Source organism: Camellia sinensis, chromosome 14, assembly GCF_055761805.1.
Source record: "Camellia sinensis isolate YWXY chromosome 14, ASM5576180v1, whole genome shotgun sequence".
Taxonomy (NCBI): domain Eukaryota; kingdom Viridiplantae; phylum Streptophyta; class Magnoliopsida; order Ericales; family Theaceae; genus Camellia; species Camellia sinensis.
The window spans coordinates 55,811,581-55,835,791 of record NC_138974.1 but is presented as its reverse complement, the minus strand read 5'-3'; the positions used below and the strand labels follow the sequence as shown (position 1 = coordinate 55,835,791).

General features: G+C 38.2%; 1 protein-coding gene and 1 pseudogene across 2 annotated transcripts; both read right to left on the bottom strand.

Annotated features, from left to right (window-relative positions):
* Positions 1–1,507: 1,507 nt before the first annotated feature.
* Positions 1,508–16,548, bottom strand: LOC114280485 (uncharacterized). Of its 2 annotated transcripts, XM_082906013.1 has the most exons (4): positions 16,241–16,548; positions 9,727–9,933; positions 1,999–4,117; positions 1,508–1,905 (listed from the first exon to the last, which is right to left on the bottom strand). In XM_082906013.1, exons 3-4 carry the CDS (start codon positions 2,745–2,747, stop codon positions 1,902–1,904), a joined length of 753 nt encoding a protein of 250 aa, XP_082762139.1. In that variant the 5' UTR covers positions 2,748–4,117; positions 9,727–9,933; positions 16,241–16,548; the 3' UTR covers positions 1,508–1,901. The 2 variants fall into 2 exon arrangements, with proteins under 2 accessions (XP_082762139.1, XP_082762137.1); XM_082906011.1 differs by lacking the exon at positions 9,727–9,933.
* Positions 3,490–8,096, bottom strand: LOC145789010 (putative inactive receptor kinase At5g58300; annotated as a pseudogene).
* Positions 16,549–24,211: the final 7,663 nt, after the last annotated feature.

The window sequence follows — 24,211 nt, the reverse complement described above, 5'->3', positions numbered from 1 at the left end:
GGCGGGGACTGGAATTTTTTAGCCTTCGGGGATTGGGGACAGGGAGGATAGTCCCCGTCCCTGCCCCCGCCCCGTCCTGTTGCCATTCCTAATGTAGGTAGTTGATAATTTAGTTTGTAAATGTAACAAGTTTTTTTTTTTCTTTTCATATCCTTCTAGTTTAATAAGAATTAAAAGTAAATATTTTTTAAAAAATACAAACAATAAATAAATAATTAAAATCTGCTAGAAAAGCAATTACTATTGTCATTTTATTATTTTTCTTTCAAAAAAAATGAGGATGAAGCTGATAGAAATATTTATCTTAGACAATATGGGTAGTAAAATATAGGAAATTATAATATACACCATTTTAAAAAGAGTATATCATATACATCTTTAATTATGTCATTTTCTTCTTTAATTATGACTAATATTTTTCTTTAGTTATGATATTATTTTAGTTATGACTTACCAGTTCTTTAATTATACCTTATGCTGTGTTTAGTTATAATATTTTTTCTCTTTTTTAGTTATAATTCAGAAAATTAAAATTATGTCGTTTTTCTTTTTAGTTATGAGGTGCGTATGGTGATCATCATAAATTTTATTACATTTTTTATTTAACAGTTGTAGTAAAATTTATTATGTTATTATTATTTCCTATTTCCATCAAAATGCAATGGACTCCTCGTATGGTTTTTGGAATTGCGAATAGAGATGCATCTGTGCCAGTTTAATCAGGCCCAAAGTCCATCAAAGCTTAATTCGAAGAGTGGAGAGATTTGTCCAAATATAATCTAACACTTGACCTACATAATTTGTCTATCTAAGTTTTGAGCCCAAGTTTGGAGTTGAGCTCGCGTTGTTAAATAAAGCGATAAAAAAAACAAAAGAAGAAATCAATTGTTATAAATTAATGTATTAGAATCTCAAAAAAGTATAAATACCAGACCTAATAACAAATTATTTTAAATTAATATGTTCTAAATAGTTTAATATATTATATCATAATATGATTTAATTTAACTGATAAGAATTTAACAACAAACTTTCATTATTATCGTGAATTAACTTGAATTCAAAACTTTAAATTTAAAGATCAAAGTTTTTCTCACTCGCCTACTTTTGAATAGATGTCACGTGCCCACTAATATTATTATTTTAATTAAAAATTCATATACTAATTGAGATTTAACATGATAAATTTGTCGTGTTTTGAAGAGAGTACCAAATTTGATTTAATGATTGTTTAATTAAATTTGTCATGCAAAAAAGAAGACGATAGGGTTGCCGTTTTCAAATTATTTTGTCATTTGGAGAGTTGCTTTGTCTATATCACACAGTAGTATTTGATTGTGAACACATTTGGGACACAATTTTTTTAGAATAGAAGCTTGTGGAGAAAATATACTCACCTCCAAAACACAATCCTCTTGATTGATTTTCAAACTCAAAAACTAAACTATCAAAAAATTTGCGGGGAAAAAAAAATAATTTAAACATTAAAAAGTATACCAAAAATAAATAAATAAATAACCCAAATTACCAAAACTAACCAAACAAGGTATAATCATAAATACAACCAAATTTCCGTTCACAGAAATGATAATAGACAGCATAAGGCTTAAAAGCAAACAAGAAGTTCCAAAATTTTTGAAAAGTGGATTAAAAACTAACTTTTGATTTTTTTTGATTTTTTTTTTTAAAAAAACAGTATAAAAAAATAAAGAGGTGATATAACACAAAAAAAACCAAAAAAATCAAAAAGCTGATTTTCAGCCGAGTTCCAGAATAGGCGGTCCACAATTTAGGCCCTCTCTCACAACAAAAATGGATTTCCACAAAAAAGCTAATAATAAATCTTCATTCTAGCACCCCCATGAGCCTCTCATTGTCTATAAGTCAAAACTCCTTTTGTGTCAACTGCACATCCACAAAGCATTGTGTTAATAATTTCTCAAAAAAATTATGAATGAATAATAATTGTATAATCATAGATGTCGGGAGGGAACTTACCCAAATTTGAACATTTTGGCATGGCATACGGGCTGGCGTCCAGCGTCAATCTCAGATATGACAACTTTCTCGCACGACACCGTGAGCGGCAAGTCATTCACATGCCGTCCTTCAAAATTAAAACTAATGCTTCCTCTGAACACCATATTCAGAGTCAGATGCCTGTTTTGCCAATTCTTCACCAACTCATCCGCATCATCTCCATTCACAAGAGAATTCTTCACCCCAGTTTTCAGTTTCACCACCGTCATCTTCCGAGCCTTCTGCTCAAATGGCGGAACCTCAGTCGTCCCCAATTTAATATCATCCGACCAAACCTCAACTTTCAACAATCCATAAGACAAATCATACTTGTCATTCTTGTTCGTGGCGTTGATTTGCAGTTCAAGGTCTGCAGTCAACATGGTCTGCAGATTTTTGGTGTTAACCTTGAGGTTCGTGAACTTCATTGCCTTGACGTAGAATTGAGGCAAAGCATTCTGGAGGAACGACAAGTACATTCCTCCAACCACCAAGACCCCCATAATGAAACAACCGATGATTATAGCAGACCAGGCACAGCATAATCCACAGATGCGGCGTTCTTTTGGATCCTCATCGGGCTCCCATTGAGTCCGCTTCTGGTGTTTAGAGAAGCAGGCTTTGTGGTCAGGGGTTGTTTGGGAGCTTGCAGCACTGCTGCTAGGGGCCTGTGATATTGGAATGACTGGGCCCTTGCTGTCTTTGGTTCTCCCTTTCCCAGCCACCATTGCAAGTGGACCAGGATGGCAGGACCCCTCTCTCTCCCAGTTGAATGGAGGAAGAAAGAAGGGGGTGAGGTTTGGTCCTTGTTTTCTGCTTTTTGATGACAGGTGAGGTTTGGTTCTATGATCTGATACTTAACAATGTTTGATATTTGTTGCTTGTTCTGAATTTTAGGATGACCTTCTATCTATAGTTGGTAATGGTTCTAAATGGTTGACCAGGTCAATGTGAATACTTAAAATAGAGAAAATGCCCCCAAAATTTAAGAAAACAAAATCTTCACTAGTGTCTGAAAATGTGTATGACATTTATCCCACTTAATGCATTCAATCCAAAACTAATTAGTGATTCGCAAAGTGTAAAGAAGGTTAGAAAAGTCTCGAGAGAATCATACCTGGGGTGACTCAATTGGCACGCTAGACCCAGACATGATACTACGTTAGAATTTTAGAAGACGTTCAACTCAAAATTAATGGGCAAAAAATAGAGAGATTTATGTATTATATCAACCAAACTAGAGTGACTTATAAAAATGAGGTCTCTCCAAATAGCATTGCATTCATGCTTACCCACTCTTCAAATAAATAAACATCACAATTGAATAGATTCACACTCTTTGAAGCCATGCCCTTGGGGGGAAAACCTTACTCAGCATGTAGGCTTAGAAATATTCAACCTTGTATCCAAAATCAGATAAATCATTGATAATTGATTATGGAGGAATGGAAAGAAGAACATACAATGTAATCATGGGGTCTGCACATTTGAATCCATGGATTTGTTCTCTTCCGAAGATGGTTGGTTCTCCGAGTGGGATCGCTGGATCTCTTCAATCATTCTAACAACTTCATCCACTTTGGGTCGCATGCGTGGCATCCTCACTGCACACACCAGGGCAATCTGCAGCATTGGAACCATCTCTTCTTTGATGTTGTGGAATTTCATCAACTCAACATCAAAAACTTCAGCTGTCCATTCTTCCCTGACAACTGACTGTACCCACCTAGGACGATCTACCCAATCATCACGCCCAGGTGATTGGAGCAGTTGTTATCCAGTCAACATCTCAAGTAGCACGACACCAAAGCTTTACACATCTGATTTATAAGTGTGCTTTCTTGTTTCGATCACCTCAGGAGCACAGTATCCTACATGCCGAGATGGAGTGGGAGGGAAGTTCATTAGGGGAGCTAGACCAAAATCAGAGACGCAGCCATCAATATCTTGGTTGAGGAGGACATTTGAGGACTTGATATTGCCATGGGCGAATTTTGTGCTGCCCACGGAATGAATATGAGCAATGGTCCTTGCAGCTCCAAGGGAAGTCTTAACTCAGAAGTCCAATCTAATGGAGCTCTTCCATCACCTCTGTTTCCTGTGATTTCATTAAAATCCAGTGTAAGGGGCAATAAGAATAGCTAATTCAATGTAATAGATTTTCAGCAAATTGAATACAATTATGTATACAAAATAAGAGAACTATCAGAACTTGCAGATTCAGGCAAGACCACAAGATTGATGAGATTGTGCATTCTAATGATTTAAACGCTTGGAAATTTTAACTCAATTATGTTTCACCAATAGGAGCTTAAAAATTCACCAAGTATAAATGTCCTCCGTACAATATATAAACCATCAAAAAATTAAAAGTGATAGCAATCACTTCATTCATTACCTAATGTTGATCACACCAATCTGGGGGTAATGAGAGGGTTGGCTAGCGCATACATAACCTATGAAGCACGGACACGGACACGCATACGGACACGGACACGGACACGGCAGGGGACACGGCAAATTTTTTAATTTTTTTATAAATATTTTTATTTTAATACATATTAATTATTTTATTTATTTATTATATTTTTAAATAATGTGTTGTAATTAATTATTTTATTTTATTTTACATACATGTGTTTATTTTTTTATTTATTAATATGTATAAGTATATATTATCTTATAATATGTATTATCCATTATCTAATAAGTATATTTATGTTATATAATAACTATTATATAATATATAATAAAATAATAATAGTTATTAGTTATATATATTATATATGAATATATAATAATAATAATAGTTATTATAATAGTTATAATATCAAGACAAGAAGACAGACGGGAGAGAACCGAGAGAGAGGGAGACAGAAGCAAGGGAGGCGATCGTGATCAGAAGCGAGAGAGAGGGAGACGATCGCGATTGCGAGGAAGAGAGAGAAGGCGAGAGAGAGAGAGAAAGAGAGAGTTCTGCGAAGGCAAAGGCGAGAGAGAGCTCGTCGAAGTCGAAGGGGCTGGATCGTCGAAGTTGAATGGGGCTCTGGATCGTCGATCGAAGTCGAAGGGCTTGGGATCGTCGCCGACCAGGTTTGTACTCGTTTTCCCTTTCATTTACTCTTCTCGCTGTGTCCATGGCGTGTCCAGATTTGGACACGCGTGTCCCCTGCAAAAAAATAAATTAAATTAAGGGGACACGCCAGATGCCGTGTCCCGTACGTGTCCCCCGCGTGTCCCCGTATCCGACACCGCCACAGCTTCCATTTTGCTGTATCCATGCTTCATAGTATATAACCTCCAGTATTATTTGCATGAAGTGACTATGCCTAGACTTGAAGCTACATTTTTACATTTTGTAGACCTCTTTTTTTTTTTTTTTTTTTGCCCCCATTTAAAACGTAATTTGTGTATTGTTTAGAAAAAGAAAATGAGAAGAAAATGCTTACCATATAATAGTGTAGCCAAGCTGCCACCCTGGATATAATAAAAAAACAAGGAGCTTCTCATCCTTCGAATAATAATAAACATGGAAAGGCAAAGCATGTGGGTGCTGCCCAACTTTCCCTACAATCTCCATCTGCTGTTCAAAGTTCGTCTCCACCACAAGTTCTTTCAATCGTTTTACCACCACTGTTGTCACCTCCTCCAAGACAGCCTTATATGCGGTCCCATTCCCTTACCCACCTCAATCAATCCTCAAGATCAATATTATAATCACAGCCTTCAAACTAAACAAGCCTGTTCTTTCAGGCTCCTGAACCCCCGCTCACAAACTCTTCTTTGTCCTTGGGGTTCTTACTCCCATCCACTAGAGGCCTTTCCTTTCAACATGCGGCTGCCCTCACTATCCTTTTTCTTCAAACAACACAATAAAATAATTAGAGCAACGAGAAAAAGCACTGCAGACCCTCTAATTGCAATGACAATAATACCTCCGCTAGTGATTTTTTTTTTTTTTTTTTGAGCATTGTTTTGAGGGACTCCGTGTGCAGGACAGTATGTAGGAGAAGAAGGCGGAGGAATTACGAGAGGGCATGCATTTAGAGGCAGACCACATAAGAGAAAGTTACCCACAAATGAAGAATTAGGGAACGTTTGGAGGGAAAGATGGAATAGAGCCATTAAGATGCTTGTAGCTTAAATTCAAATGCATGAGCGTTGGGAGGGTGATATTTGGAATGGGTCCAAAAAAGGAGTTGTTCTCGAGACTCAACCCAGTGAGCTGTGTCAAATTCTGAACTGTTAATGGAATGATAACTGTGAAGGAATTAACTGAGAGATCAGAAACATTGAGTTTGGGGAAAAAGGAGGTTGGAATGTCACCAGAGAAGTTGTTATGTTGTAGGAGGTAGTATAGTAGGGAAGGAAGGGAGGAGATATCAGAAGGAAGATTTCCGTTGAACAGTGAAAGCTAGGATTTAATCAATATAGAACTTTTCTTAAAGGGAAGACTTGTAAGTTGTAACTTAGATTACTTATATGTATATAATCGTATTGCGACTTAAATAGATGTGCACTTGTGGAGCAGAACATCCAAAACAGAAGCACACTAGGGTAATTTCCGTAAGGTTGGCAAGCCAGAGGACTGAAAATTTGAAGCATCAAAATCACTGAGCTTTGAAACATCTTCAACTAATAATTTATTTTAACAACTATTTTCTCAACTTTTGTAGAAGAAAAGCAAAGGATATCACATCTCTCTTGGGGGGGGGGGGGGGGGGGGGTGGGTTCTGGGGGTGGGGATGGAAATGTTTAGAAAGGAAGAAAGAAAGTAATCAAAATTCAAAAGCAAGAGGTGGAGACATTTGAGAAACAAGGTTGTTAAGATCGGGATCCTACATAGGATCGTTTTGGGGGTCTGTCGGATCGGATAGTAGGATCGGATCGAGAATCATAAGATCCTACTAAAATAATAAAAAAATGCAATAATTTTTATATGACTAAGTAATACTATCAATATATATATAGAATAAGCCCCCAAAAAAGAAATATAACAATTCAAGGTACCATTCAAACATATTTTTCCAAAAAAAGAAGTAAAAAGCATAATAAAAACAAATACCAACACTTGCACACCATTGTCATTGTTTCTTAATGAAAACAAGCCAAACTAAATAAAGGAAGAACAAATAAAAGACTAAATAAAGTCATCATGGTCGTCGAAGGAAAAATAAATAAAAAAAAAACAGCAGTGCATGAAGGAAGAGAGTTGAATACACAAGTGCATAAATAGGAGACTGGAGGAGCATAAAGGAAGAGAGTTGAATACACAAGTGCATAAGTTGGTGTCCTGATACATATTTTAAAGAGAACAAAATATATATTTTACAAAAAAAAAAATGAGAACAATTAATATATAGAGAACAAAATGAGAACAAAAAAAAAGAGAACAAAAAACAGCAAAGAGTTTGATTATTTTTACAGAAAAAAGAGAACAAAAAAAAAGTCACAGAAAAAAAAGAGAACAAAAAACATAAACATATATATATATATAAAGAGAACAAAATGAGAACAAAAAAAAATATATATATATATATATATATAATATACACTAATATATATTTTACAGAAAGAAAAAAAAAAAAAAAGTTTGATTCGAACCACAAAATGAGAGCAGCTCAAAAAGAAGGGAAGCAGCTCAGTGAAGGGAAAGAAAGAGAACTGAGCAACGAAGAAAGAGAGGAAGAGAAGATTCGAAGAGAGAGGTAGCAGAGGAACAACGAAAAGAGTAGTGAAGAGAGAGGAAGAAACAGCAAAGAAAGCAATGAAGAGAGAGGAAGAGAAGATTCGAAGAAGAAGGAAGAAGCGTACCTGGTTGATTGTGGCTTCAAATTCCGAAATTTGCCCTAATCGCAAGGTATGCTTCTCTGCTTGCTTTGCTTCTCTGCGCCGCTGTCTGTGTACTCCCGATTTTGCTTTTAAGTTGCAAAAAATAGCTTCAAATTTGGATCACACAGAGTCGCGATCCAAAAACGATCCCACCGATCCCAACGACCCTATTACGATCCCACCACGATCCTGACCTGGAGTCGATCCAAAGTGCGAGTCGGATCGAATGCTGTATATTGGGTCATAGGATCGTACGATCCTACGATTCGGATCGCGATCTTAACAACCTTGTTGAGAAAGAAAAACTTATGCCAAAAAAAAAATACAAAATATATTGGGCGAATTACACTAATGATCCTTGTAGTTTGGAGCTTGTGTCACTTTGGTTCCTAACTTTTCAATTGTAACACATTTGATTCTGAATTTTGAATTTTGTTCTAAATAAGGACAATTGAAGATATCATTGCTTAATTTCAAGGGCAAAATCATCAATTTGATAAAATATAAACTAATTTGACAAAAATAAATGTCAAAAAATATTTTTGACTACTAAAGATAAAATTATGTAAAATTGATAAATCTCTTAAATATTTATTTATTTACCAAATTAATTTTTATTATGTAGTTGGATGATGATCATATAATAGGTGGTTGTTTTTATTTTCATTAAATTAGTTTCTAGTTTTCCAAAAGTCAAATATGACGACAACTTTGATATCATTATTAAACCAATCCATTAAATCAAAAAATTCAAAACTAAAAATAATTCATATATTAAATATATTGATTACACATTAAAATCCTAACAACCATCCATTACATGATCATCATACAAACACAAAATAAAAATTAATTTGGTAAAAAAATAAATAAATGTTTAAAAGATTTATCAATTTTACATAATTTTATCTTTGGTTGGTAGAAATAATTTTTAAAAATTTAAAAATATTTTTTTGACATTTATTTTTGTCAAATTAGTTTATGTTTTATCAAATTGACAATTTTACCTTTGAAATTAAGCAATGATATATTCAATTGTCCTTATTTGGAACAAGATTTAAAATTTAGAGTCAAATGCGTCACAATTGAAAAGTCAGGAACCAAAATAATAAGAGTCCTAAACTATAGGAACTGTTAGTGTAATTTACGAAACTCAAAGAAGTGGGAAATAGATATCACACTATTGAGGAATTATTCCCAAAAAAAAAAAAAACTCTGCACGCTTAGTTTGAAGTACTCTATGAGTGACATGCCAGAAGATTTGCAAATGACGGCCCCATCTATTGTTGTGTTATCTAAAAAATATACTAATGAAAATGTTAATGTTTTGCATTGTCCTCCAACGAAGGCCATTTTGATTCTGACACGGACTAAGTCTGTGGGTTTACCGAAGAGGCGAAGAGATTTTTTGTTAGGAGGTTTTGGGGAAAGTGGTTTAGTTATTCATGAACGCAAAGGCCGTTTGAGTTTGTCTGAGATTGATGTACACAAAGGTGGTGATGACACTAGAGATGTTGATCTTGGTCCGTCGATTTCGGAGGTTGGTGTTAGCAAAAAGAAAGTTGATGGTAGAGGATCAGTTGTTATGGGCTACGCAGAATTTTCTAATGTTTTACGAAATGCAATCGTTAGTGTAAAAAATAGTGATGTGACTCAAGATGTAATAGTTGATGATAACGGAAATGTAAATTAATAAATTTTTTTATTAATCATGACAGTGGTTACATTAACATCAAACCATTCTTTCATTTTTGGGGACATTGCATCTAACCAACTACTGTCCCCATTAGTTAATATAATACAAAGGATTCCTCCTCTAATAGTGAGATCTGGTTGGAATTTAACAAATACATGGAAGTCTCTCTAGCAACTTACTAAATTTTTCATTAATTCGGTTGGGATTGTCGAGTATTTGATGTTGCCTATGACGTTTTAGACGGCGTCTTGGTCGTGGTCCTTGAAGCTTATTCTGCCGGAGAAGTAATTGTGTTGCCCGAGACTTCTGGCCCAGGCGGTTTTGCCTGCTCTTGAGGGTCCTTCGAGGTAGAGGCAGATTGGGCGGATAGGCCGCTGTTCTAGTTCCTGTTATCAGAGGAAGAGGAGAGTTCTTCATCAGTATATAAATTGTTGATATTATTTTTGTGTATCCCTCTAATTTAATCCAGTTGTCTTCCCTCCAAATGGAGAGACAACAATTTTGACATAACTCGTATTGGACAAAATTTCGACTTTCAAACAAAATATTAATTTCTGCCCATTTTTTTACTGTTTTATTTAAGAAAGGAAGTGAATTAAAGGGGCTAGTATATGAGAGTCTCTCTCTTTTGTAATTATCCCTCAAAAATGTTTTTAATTGGGGATATTTTGTGACGTAATCGGTGGGACATCTTTCTTTGCAGAGTGCAAAGAATTGTTCCTCTGTTTCCGCTTCCTTCTGCTTCTGTAAGTATTCCCCTCCATAGTTCGTCTCTGTTCTTCGAAGGACTTTTCCCCTTCAATGAAAATTGTCCCCATTCGACGAACTCGCCCCCTTTCTTTATATACTGTCAACTTACTATTGGAGAGTGAAGTTTTTCTATATTTGGATGATAAATCCTCCCGTTCATTCTAGTGAGATCGAAAAATCTCAGGTTGGAGGTTTGGATCTTCTTCGTGCATTGAACAATGGCATGAAGGTGAGGGTTTCCATCTTCGTGGAGCTCCCTTGCGACAAGTATATAGTATGACTAACAAGCTAGTTAGAGGAGGGATTGGAGGAGTTCTAAGAGTTGTTCTTTTAGGCATGGGCATTTTGGGTAGGTAAAGAAAACATTCTTAGCATAGAAACGGAACGAGGCTTGGCGAGGCATTTTGTAGTGATAAACAATGAACTCACACTAGCTGTACAAGACCTCCCTATTAGTTAAAAAATCAAGTGTGAATGGTGTGAGTGGTGTGACCGGGGGGGGGGGGCGCTGTATTAATATTACCAGCGCCCCCCTTCCTGCTGATCTGGGCCGTCCATTGTTGTACTTATGGACACGTGTATGGATGAGATTAAAAGGAAGTCACACCCGGGCCCAAGTGTGAGTGGTGTGAGTACTTTTGATTCATTTGCCAGAGAGTGCTATATACCTGTCACTTTTCTGGTGGTTTGCGTGATTGTAAAGTAAATATTCTTGCAGAATGATAAACATAAAGGAAATGTGAGAAAATAAATGTGTTTCAATTATTTTGAATGGGTTATCTTCGTCCTTACATGCGGGCCACTTTGGCTATTTATTTGGTACCAGAAAACATTTTATGGTAGAGAGGAATATGCTTTTGCAGTGGGATAACTATTGTAGTGAAGCTGTTTTCTAGTACCTTGTTTCGTCCCTCTTTTTCGGTCTTTTTTTTTTTGTTGATTGTTTTGGTATACAATGTTGTACATCTTAGAAGAGTATCCCGAGAATTGCGGGCAATTCACTCAAATGTGTGTAGATCATTTTTTGACGTGGCAAGTAGGACTGTGGGAAGAGAGGCGGCGGTAGAATAAGACTATGGCAAGTAGGGCGTGGCAAGTAGGATTGTGGGAAGTCTCAGACGACACAATTACTTCTCTGGCAGAATAAGCTTCAACGACTACGACCAAGACGCCGTCTACAACGTCATAGATGACATCAAATACTCGACAGTCCCTACCGAATTAATGAAAAATTTAGTAGGTTGCCAGAGAGACTACCATGTATTTGTTAAATTCCAACCAGATCTCACTATTAGAGGATGAATCCCTTGTATTATATTAACTAATGGGGACAATAGTTGGTTAGATGTAATGTCCCAAAAAATGAGAGAATAGTTTGATGTTAATGTAACCACTGTTATGATTAATAAAAAAATTTATTAATTTTATTTATGAAACCACTCAAAGTTTTATTTACTTACTACATTTCCCTTAGCATCAACTATTACATCGTGAGTCACATCACTATTTTTTACACTAATAATTACATTTCGTAAAACATTAAAAAATTCTGCGGGGTCCATAACAATTGATCCTCTACGATAAACTTCATCTTTGCTAACACCAACCTCTGTGTTCATGAATAACTGCACCACTTTTCCCAAAACCTCATAACAACAAATCTCTTCGCCTCTCCGGTAAACCCACAGACTTAGTCCGTGTCAGAATTGGAATGGCCTTCGTTGGAGGACAATGCCAAACATCAACATTTTCATTAGTATATTTTTTAGATAACACAACAATAGATGCGGCCCTCATTTGCGAATCTTCTAGCATGTCACTCGTAGAATACTTCAGATACCCCTTCATTTTACAATATGAAATCCCCCTTTTAATATTCAAATTTTCAAGTCCATACTTCACCATCCATGATACCTATTTATCATTAATTGAACAATAACCATTTCCATAATAGACCAACTCGCATTGACAATCCACGGGAAAAAGAAACCATGCCTGCAGACTGTCATTACCATCTAACCTCCGATTATAAACATTTACTCTGACCAACCCACTAGCATTGGGTGCGCAAAGAGGGAAATATTTTATCAATATTTTATCAACCTTAATACTCTTTTGTTTGTATCTTAATCTCAACTGAGAAAATAAATTAGGCAACGCAAGTTCAATACAATTGAAATCACTTGCTGAAACACCATCAACAACACCAGTTTTTATATCGTCCACCTCCATTCAAAATCTGAACATTACAAATAAAAATACATAAATTATAAATCTAAACAGTCTTAAAGTATATTTGACTTCTTAATGTAATTTTGTATTTTTTTCCACTAACAGTAGTAGCCACTAAATATATGGCATCCTTCTGAATACTTTCAACATTTCCTAGCATCGTATCTTTGTAGTTCGGCCAAACATAAACTGGGAAGAACTGGTCCACAACTTCTATCCCGTGACGAACGTACTCTTTGTCCTTGCCACCAACGAGCTTGAATCTCATTTTCTTTAGCATCCGAAACCTGTCGAACTGGTCAGGATCAACAATCTAGGTCTCAAGATTACCCTCTCCAACGCTAATAAATTTCTTGTCAGGTGTGGGGACGGAATCTGACGAACTATTATCACTTATGACGAAAAACAAAATGTGGTGGACCACAGCTTTGTCTTTAGCGTCTTGTCCCAATTGAACATTCTCAATTAATTTTATACTCTTAACCATGATCTTGTCTGATTGACGGTCACATCTGTTATTACCCAACTCAATACCATTAAGTAATCTCGCTACACCTTTATTATCAAATTTAACGTCCCTTAATTATTCATCGTACAGTTGTAACTTCCTTACTCCCCTCTTAGTCTTTTTAATATATCGAGAAATATTCTGAACATACTGTTAGAAATGAGTTTTGAAAGTTTTGGAAAAACAGAATTTTTCCTCAACTTTGATCTAATTTTTAGGTGGGACCCCCATGTGCCAAAGTTGGCGAGTCTAAGCGGTAACGCGTTCTATGCCGTGTTGTGATTCACGTGGTATATTTTGTTGCTCAAAACCATTATCAGGTGAATGGGAAATTGAAGCCAAAGAGAACTCCATGGAAATGGTGTTTTTGGTGAAATTTCCTAGAAGTTTAGTTTAAGACTTGTTCCACATTGATTTGGTGGGCAACCTTTGAGTGGGTTTATATGGCTTGAGTTTGGAACTTGGGGTAGGTCTCAAAGGGCACCCAAATTTTGTAGAAATGGAGGTTATGGGCAAAGTGGATTAGACTCATTGGACCCAAAATAAACACACGCGCACCGCCGCCTGTCCGGTCGATCGGGCGGATTGGGCTGGACATGGGCGCTGATGCGTGGTGTGAGGTTGGGTTGGGTTTGTCCGGCCCAATACTTATCTTTTTGAGCAAAAAATATTTGAATTTATTTTATTTATGTAGAAATTAAATCTGTCAGTTTTTTATTTCAAATTTTGGTTTGGAAATAAATTCAAATTTTGGTTTGTACCTCTTCAGAAATTCTATACAGTTTCGTATTTGTCGAAACAGATCCAAATTTGTTCAAATTCAAACCCACCCAAAACAGGTCTTTTAACTGTTTGAAATTCAAACCAAACAGTGCCTTACCTGTTCAAACAGATTTGTATCTGTTTAATTTAAATTGAACAGGTACTGTACCTGTTTAATTCAAACCGAATAGCCACCACTCTATCTATAAATAGGCAGTCCCTCATTTGGTTTTTTCACTCTAAGTTTTGTCCCTAACTCTGCCTGTTCTCTCTGCATTTTGCTGTATTATTTTCTTGTGAGAAAGAGTGTAAACACAAAGTGTGTTCGTTGCGCGAATAATTTGTAGTGCTGCAATTATTCGTAGTTGATCATTTTATCCTGGAAGATAGACGTCCACAATCTGAAAGCACCGTGGAGAGGACGAATCTGTCTTAAGGACACAATGTTAAACACTGGACTTGATCAGAAAATTTGATCAATAAATTAATTTGGTAAGTAATTTATTTACTTTTCTGTTTTACAATTTTTTTTCTGTTTCAAATTTTGATTTTGTTTTTGTAACAAAATAAAAATCTGTTTTATTTATTTTATTTTATTTTCTGGTTTGATTTTTGTAATTCCGTTTGTTGTTAAGTACACAAACAGAATTTATTTTTAAATACAGTGAAAATTGTCCAACACATACTATCTGCGAATGTATGCCGCCTTAAAAGATGCACGACCACGGTAACTACGCTTATATCCACTGGCCGCCGGTGTCCTTGACCAGCGGTACGCAAAGGGAGTCCAATACTGGCTACTCATACCTCATTCCATTTTTTATAAAACACTCCAAGTCTTTTATCCTACAAATTCTGTAGATTCTCTTACCTCTACTAACCCTTCTGTTTAGACACCTTAGCTTTAATATTTTTTCCCTTTGTTCCTCGTACCCACAAACAAACTTCGCCGGAGCTAACCGCCGCCTCTCTTCCCATAGTCCTATTTGCCATGTCAAAAAATGATCTACACACATTTGAATAAACTGCCTGTAATTCTCGGCCCATATACTAACTCCTTTAATTCATTTTCTTTCTTAAATGAAGAAGTAAAAAAATAGGCGGTCCCCATTTGATGGGGCCAAAGAAGGGTACATTGGATACAGATCTAACCTTCTAACTTTCAGCATAATTTGCACAAAGTGACTGCCCTGATGTTCGAACCCTCAACCTTGAGGATAGAAGGCCGAGTTTTTTTTTTTTAAAAAATGTGACAAATCAGACAGGACTCATATTTTTAGGAAAATCAAAGCAGCTTTGGATACATTTTTAAGTGAACCACAAAATATGACAGCTTTGAGCTTCTGCGATATCGGAAATGCAAGTTGGGAGACTGACTCACCCATGATTATATATGGTTCTACGCAATAAATTATAGCTGTTACTTGTTAGAATTTAACAACTAACACATCATCCCAAATTTTGTCAACAAAACTACACCTCTGCACAAACAAAATGAGGGTAGTAGATTAAATTCACCAAAATCAAACTTGCTGCAATCTAAGTGGGAAATTGAATTTGCTGTCAGCTCCAAAAATCATAGCAAATCATCCTACACTTATATATGCACTTTAGATTTCGCATTGGTTGGAGTAGTTTAAACTACAATTGAATTATCTGGATTACTTTGAGAGAGACTTATATGTAAGTCCTAATAGGTGTACTTATTATCCAATTGGTCCTAATAGGTGAACTTACTGTCCAATAGGTCCTGCGATAAGTAATGGCATTTTTCATCAAATACTATTAAAAAAAATCATTAATTGTTAATTTTCAGCAACATTTTAAAAATTATCACAAAAAATGTCATTAATTTTAAGTTTAGCAATAGTTTAAAAAGCTCGTCACAAAAAAATATCACTAATTTTTAAATTTCAATGATAGCTTGAAAAATTTATCACAGAAAAACATTACTAATTGTAAGTTTTAGAGACAATTTATAAAAATCATGACAAAAAACCGTTACTAATTGTCAATTTTTAGCGACAAATGTAAAAAATCATCACAAAAAATTATTTTTAACAACGATTTTAATAGGACTTATTTTCAATAAAACTTGATGAGAATTAAGTCTAACTATTAAGGCCTATTGATAGTTACCTTACTTTGCTTTTTCAAAATACAACCTACGTAATTCATTCACACCAACATTTCGTCATACACTTCGTCTACAATCTAATGAAGTTTCAAATTATCACCAGTTCGACAAAGCACTCATTTCAAATTTCTCAACAACAACCGTAAACATCCCAAATTTCTGTGAGGATATACTTAGATTAGATCTGCCATAGACCTTGTTTCAATCGAACAAAAGCTTAAGAAATAAGAACCAACCCAGAAAGCATATATATATATACAAATTCATTGACAAAGCGATAATACAGTGAGGCAAGGAAACAAACCTCGAAGCATTCCGACTAATTTAACGTGGAATGTAGAGCTCCAAATTCGCCATTGAAGCTCTTTCCAAGCTCATAATCGTCAATACTGACCTTTATGAAAGCTTTTTAATCCTTCAAATTCAAGCGAGTTTTTTAACGGGGGAATTACATGGGCTTTTGAAAAATGTATTTACAAATATGGGAAAAAGTATAAAATTTTACACTGAATTACTATTTTCTCTTTTTTAAATTGTGTTTGGAAGTTTGTAATGTGTGTTTGTAAAATTATTAAAATTTGTGTTTTGGAAGCATAGGGTCGTCTGGGGGACGCTAAAAAAATTGTTTTATCTAAATTTGTTCATCTTTAATAATTTTTTTTTTTATTTTAAAAAAACTTTACATTTTTTATAGAAAAATTCCATCTTGAGAAATAGTAATCCACTTAGTTCTAAATTTTTTTTAATAAACCAGTTCGCGTCAATAATTTTGAGAAGGTAGATTTGGTATATTATTTAAAAATTAAATTTACGGTTATAACTTCATTTCTATTATATTTCCTCTTTTTTTTTTTTTTTTTTTGCTACAAAGGTAAGGTACACAATGGATGATAATCAAATTTGGAATGAATTTTTATATGAAAATCTTTTTTATATGGGAAATATTTCAAAATAAGTGGAAAAATGACTTAAAATATGAAGGTCTTGTTTGGTTTAACTCTCAAAATATAATTTTTTTAAAAAAATTACAAAATTTTGCTTGGATGAAAATTTTTTGAAAAAAAATTTCAAAATCATTTTTTCTCTCTCCTCTCTCATTCTCAATCACTTGTTCTCTCACACATATCTACTCAACTACAACAAAGTATCAAATTATCCCAAACTCCTATAATCCAAAACTATTTCCAAAATACACAACCAAACAAACCAAAAAAAAATTTAAACTCTTTCTTCAAGATTTTTTTAAAAAATTTATCTCTCAAATCCAAACCAAACACACCCGAGATTTTTCAAACATTTCAAAAAGATGTAGGATTCTTCAAACATTTCAAAAAGAATATAAAAACTACTTGGTTGTTTGGGATATGCTATATAAGTGGATAGGAGACTGACTCAAAACAAAAGGAGACAGACCCAAAACAAAAGGATACTGACTCAAAACAAAAAGACAGACTCAAAACAAAACAACAAGACTGACCCAATACCCGAGTCAGAAACTGGCATTCGCAAATGCTCAAAACAGTGCCTGCCATCCACCATATCTGGAGTAAACTGAGCGCTGCCCGCAGGTGGTTCATCCCCCCAATCACATCACATTATCCCCCAAATTCACTGATCAAGTGCCGATAGGCTTTGCAGGACCTGGTGCGGGGATGACCCCGTTGTCAAACAGATCTTGTACATCATGGCGCAGACAAAAGCAACTGTCGGTGTCATGACCGGTTTGTTGATGGTAGGTGCAGTATTTAGTCTGATCATGCTTTGCAGGGATAGGATCGGGTAAGGGCCGTTGTTCCAATGGTTTCAGATGTCTTTTCCGGATTAAGACCTCTAGGGCCTTTGACAAAGGCATATGAAGTGTGAAAACCCTCTTGACCCGAAGTGGGTACTTGGTTCCTTGTGGGCTACTTCTGGATGCACCGGTGAATGGGGTAGCTGTTTTTGATACGGTAGTAGTAACCATGCCCACATCAGGAGATCTTGCCGCTGCATCACCACTGGTGGTCACATTCGAACTGCGGGAAAACGCCCTCCTGGGCTGCTCCTTCTCCTGGTCAAAAAGGCCCTGCTTCATAGCGTCCTCGATCTGTACTCCCATCTCATGCAAATCTGAAAAGGTAGGGAAGGGGAGCACGATCATTTTCTGCATTAGCTTGGGCTGGAGATTGCGCACAATCATCCGAATTTGATCTTTGTCAGTGGGCCTAAGGGTTATCATTGAAGCCTTGGCCCTCCAGCGGGCTACGAATTCTAAGAAGCTCTCCTTCGGCTCCTGCCTCATCGTCTCAAGATCACGGGTCGTAATCTCGATTTGGGTATTGTATGAATATTGTGCGACGAAGGCCTCGACCATCTCCTCCCAGCTTCGTTTTACTGAATCCTCCAATTTGGCGTACTAGATGACCGCAATACCCGACAGGGTCCTGCCAAAAAGGGAGAGCTTCTGTAATCTTGTCAAGCCCATCGGGCGCAAAACATCTGAAAGCAAGCTCAGGTGGACCATGGGATCTCCTGACCCATCAAAACGGTCGATGTGAGGCATTTTGAACCTATCCGGTAGAGTTACAGCAGCGTCGGTGTACCCGTCCTCAATGCCTGGGATGGACTTTACCCCCTGGGATTTCTTGAACAGCTTTTCAAGCTTGCTCAACTTCAACGCTGTGGGGTCGACCTCGAACTCGAAGGGAGAGTTCGGTAGATTGGTAGGTGTTTTGGATAGTTGAGGTAAAATTGGGGGCGGAGCCGGCCCGCCTGGAATGTCCGTACCATCCTGGACGTTTGGCGTCTCCCCAGGTGTTGGAGCTCCTGTTGGGGGAGGAACTTGTTGTGAAGCGGACGCGCCGCTTTGTTGTTGCAGCTTGATGATGAGCTCGGCCTGCTGAGCCATGATCGCAGCCTGCTGTTTGGCAAATTCCTCCTGACGGGCAGCATCCTGCTGCATGAGTTTCATACTTTCTTGCATTTGGCGCATCATTGCCTCCATCCCTGACGTATTCTGCTGATCCATCTGGCTGACTGGTATCTATCTCTGCAGCAGAAATTGAGACATCATCCTGACTGTTCACTGGTAGGGTGGATAAGGGCCACTGATCCGGTAACTGCTGAACCGGTGATTTGTGCCCGACTGGCCCTCTTTACCCTGCCTCTGGCGGAGGAACACTGATTGCCCTTGAACTGAATCCCTGACCTAACAAAGCCTATCAGCACAAGTTCGATGAACCTCGGGGGATATCGGAGCCTTCTAAAGCTATGGTTCCCAGACTACCCTAGCAAAAGAGAAAACAGACAGCATCTCAGCCTGATTCCATCTGAACAGATACGAGCATAGTTGAATGAGTGTGCCCTCTACTGAATTCTGTCCCAAAATTCTGCCCCAAATCTGAGTCTGATACCCACAGGTAAAGCTGACTCCCAAATACTGAACTGGTGCCCTCAGGCCTGATGCCCAAACTTGTAAACTGATACATGCATTCTTGTAGAGACGCACTCTAAAGCACATAACAGATAAGTGGGAGCCAAAACACCCCTATGTTGGGGTAAGGTTTCCCTGTCCTATTTTGTCAGGAGCTAGGGTTTCACTACGCACGCAGCGGTTTCAAACAACCTATAAACGGGTAAGCAACCTGTCCTAGTTTGGAATGGTCACTATGGATCCGAATATGCACTAGGTCGAATGGTCAAAAAGGGTGCCCCGGTAAAACCAGGGTTTGTGTTCCCATACTGGCAGAGCCCACAACCGGTCAGCCTCATGGTCATGCCTTGACAAGACAAGCCTTCGGCAAACCGTTCAGGAATAGCAGATGGCAAACACGGTGTCCTAGGCGCACCAATGCACATGTAATGCAAAGAAACACACAAGTGTAGTCAAAAACAGATATCATGAGTTCGAGTCAAGTTCTCTAAATCCCCAGCGGAGTCGCCAGAAAATGTAACAAGCCCGCGGGGGACCTCGCTACAGCTCGGACTCGATTCGTGTCACGGTTCTAAATCTGAACCAAAGAGTCTAAATCCGGCAAATCGTTTTGAGAAAACAGATTTTGAAAGAAGTGCCAAACATGGACTGCTTTGCCAGATACAGAGTCGCCACCTAAATATTTTATTTTGGGAAATTTAGGAAACCCTGACTCGTTGCCTAAGGCCACGTGTCCGTCATCACCAAAGTTGCCTCGGCTCGGGAACTTGGGTACGATTGGGGAAGGTCACTTCGTGAGCACCCCCGCTCGCCCGGTCAGAGACCGGCCTCTACTAACCATGACATCTATTTTTGAAAACATTGTATGTTCTTATTCCGATTTTTAGCCTAGGTTACTATGTGATGCGCACAGCATACAAGTATAGGCTGGATCGCCTGATTTGGAAGAAAACATTTCATGTTTGTTTTTGAAAGATGGTTTGCTACTCGCAAGTAGGCTTAAAATGCAGATTTTGCCACCCTCGGGTGGGCTTAGAGAAGATGGTTTTGCCACTATCTAGTGGGCTTAAAACAAACAGTTGATAATTTATTCCAATCCAAGTAACCCAACCTTCACCCACAGGCATTCAGGCAGTTATATCACATAAGCATATAGCCTCATGGTAAGCATGCTATTTATGGCAGTCACTCACACGCATGCAAGGATGCTAAAGCATAAAACTCACCGAGTACTCCAAGCCAAAACAAGACTCATTAGAAATCATGCATGAATCTTAAGTATACAGAGATGCCTAATGCAACACAGGCAAAAATGCAACTATAGCAGGCTCGGCTATTCTAAACATGGCATATGAAATGCTACAACTAACATGTATTCAATTTGGGATTGAAAGTATGATGCAGTTAGTATGGTGCGCCGAGCCCGGTGCATGCAAAACAGATGAATGAATGCAAACATGCTATCATACTGTATGCTAATTGAAATATGCCCTAATCTAACCATCATAAGCGGATAAATAAAAGGGAGAAAGACATGGGGTTGGAAGACATACAACACACACGCGCACACTTATTACAGTTATGCCCTCGCGCAGAGGGTCCGAATAAATATACAGTCCCGAATAAAAGAATATTACAGTCAAAATATTACAGTCCGAATAATATACAAATTCCTAATTAATTAACAAATTAACTAAGAAAAACTGTAAAACTGGCGTGCAAGCCAGGGACTGCCTTGCTTCTGATGAATGATGCATGTCTGGGTTGCCTTGCGCGGAAATCCACCGGGATGCCCCAATTAGCCTCTGTTTAGCAGTTATTTTTGGAAAGCGTGCCAGACTTCGAAAAGTTGTTGATTCTTCATTTTGCTGCAACAGAGAGCAGGAAAGGGGCATAACAATGTATTTTCACAAATATATGCATACCTCGATCCTCGTGCCACCAATCACGCATATCAAGACATGATGGCCGATGAGTCGAATTGCACAATTTAATATGGGATGAATGCACATGAAAACACAACAAGACCTAACTCCATCATAGATGATCCGGAGTGTCAGTGACTGGGGAATTGAGATACGTTCCGTCACTCGGAGTACGGAACATACCTCGTTTCCCGTGCCCGGGCTAACTCCTATCCCGAACATGATGCAATATGCATGATATGCATGAATGCAACTAAGATACAGCCTAGTATGCACAATGCTATGAAAATGAGATGTCTCGAAATGCGTACACACGGGCACGCAAACTGAGAAAATGACAGAATGCGATCTAAGATACAACCTAGTATGCACTATGCTGTAAAAAAGAGATGCCTCGAAATGCGTGCACACGGGCACGCAAACCGAGAAAATGACATACGCAATGCAAATGACATGGAAATGTGATATGGGCTTATACTAACATGAGAGAGCCTCAGCCACACTCACATAAGAGGCCGATGGATAAAAATGAAGTGCCTCGAAATGCGTGCACACGGGCACGCAAATTGAGGCAATGGCATATGCAATGTAATAAGGCTAAAATGGCATGTAGAATGCAACATGGACTTATACTAACATGAGAGAGCCTCAGCCGCACTCACATAAGAGGCCGATGGATGAAAATGAAGTGCCTCGAAACGCATGCACACGGGCACGCAAATCGAGGCAATGGCATATGCAATGCAATAATGGGCTTACACCAACATGAGAGAGCCTCAGCCACACTCACATAGGAGGCCATCAGATGAAAACAAGATAACTCGAAATGCGTGCACGCGTGCACGCAAACCGAGGACCGACCCTCAGGCACCGAAATGCCACTCTAATGAGACATGGCAAAGACATGGAAAATGATATGCAAACATGCAATTTTCAGTAGCAAAATGAGGGGCAAAACAGCCCCGAAACGAGGCGAAATGATACCCAATGCATGGAATTTCTCCCGAAATGCAAGATTAAGTACGTGAAATGGCTTACAGCTATACAAAGCATGCATAATTGGTACATGGAATGAAAATACAGTAGTAATAAAGCCCCAAAATAAGCATTTTTCCAGTTCAAAGCATGGCCAAACAGCAAACATAAATAGGGCAAAACTAGTATGCAAAAATGGCCCTAAATATGAGGTTATGAAGCAACTCACAGCTGCTGACCCCAAACAGGTTAGGGCCCTTCAACAACATTGAAGAGGGGCCCAAAATAAGCCACTTTACAGAACTGTAAAAACCCCAAAAACAAACATAGGTATGGCTAAGCTCTTATGCAAGAATTGGACCGAAAAATGGACAAAGAAGCAAGTGGTAGATGCAAAGCTCAAACAGAAAAAGAGTCTTCTATAACACTGAAGAGGGGCCAAAAATATGCACATTTACAGTTTATGGAAGCCCCAAAATCAGTATACAAACATGCTAGAAATGCAATGCAAAATGAGGCTCAAAAGTGGCTATAACATGAGGTATACAAAGCATTCACCAAACAAGCAAAGACCCTTAATAAAACATGTTAATAAGGTCAAAATAAGGCCACTTTCAGTTCTGATCATGGTCCAAAAATAGAAAAATGATAGGCTAGTGAAGCATGCAAGAATATTGACATACAAGGAGATATTGAAGCAAGTGAAAGATGGGGGGCTCAAACAGTGTTGAGCCCTTCAACAAAAGTGAAAAAGAGCTCAAAATAAGGCCACTTTCAGTTAGGGCCGGAGTTCAAAACAGCAAGCATGTATGGCTTACAAATGATACAAGAAATGGACCCAAGAAAGGGGAAATGAAACTCACCCTTGAAGACAAGTCTTTAGCAACTCTTGGCTTGAGTTTGTAGCACCCTTGGGCCTTGGAGAACACCTTCAAACTTCTGGAATGGAGGATGGAAGGGTGGGGGTTGGTGGTGTAGAAGAAATGGTGGTAGAACTTAGGAAGTTTCTTGCTTGAAAGAGATAGATGGAGGGGGATTTTTGTATGCAAGCTTGAAGGTAATTTTTTCTAACCCCTAAGACCAATGTTGGCAGCTGGTTATATGGACCAAAGAGAGGGGGAGCATGGAAGGAAAGGGTAGGGGAAAAGGACCAAGGCTTTCCCCCAAAAGGTGTCCCCCGGATTTAGATATTTCTGGGGGACAACAGCTATACAGCTGTAAAGTATACTTTGTGAGGATCATGACCGGCCAAGTTTCAAAGCTGCAGGTGGCCGGCAGGCCACCCCCCCTAGCCGGCCGGCCGGCTAGGGGTCAAAAAGGTCAAGTTGATTTTCTAGCCGGCCACTACAAAAAGGTGTCCTCCAAGGTCCCCTCATCACAACTCTATGGTTCGAATTTGGAAACTGTAAAACAGGAGAGAGAATAAGCCATTTTTAAGAGGGATTCAAAAGGGTCAAATGGAATTTCTGGCCGGCCATATGATATTAGGATCCTCCCATGTGTGTACAACACAAATATGTGGTTTGGGGTTGAAGAAAGTGGCCCCAAGGTGTTCAACATTGGCTCGGAAGTGAGAAAAACGGGTGTCGGAGGGCGAAAATGGGATATAACTGGTTGCCAAGATAATTGCTGGCCTCCCACCCTCCAGTGACCTTCCTGGTGATAAAACAGAGGTACCTGCAAAAAATGAACGAAAACCGATGCAAAACGAATGCTCGGGGGCCGAAACACGCAGTTCGGGGTCCCGAAAACTGCCTGTTAAGCACCGAAAGTGGCGTTCGGCCACGAAGTGGGTTTCTCAGACCCAGTGTCCCTCAAAAGGGAGCAAATAAGATGTATGCCAAAAATCAGAGCAAGTGGAGATGGTTAAGCGGTCCCGAACCGAGGCACACGGCCTGACGGCTCCGAAAACCGAAAACCGAGAACCGGGCTCCGAAATGGGCAAAATGGCCTACAGCCACAA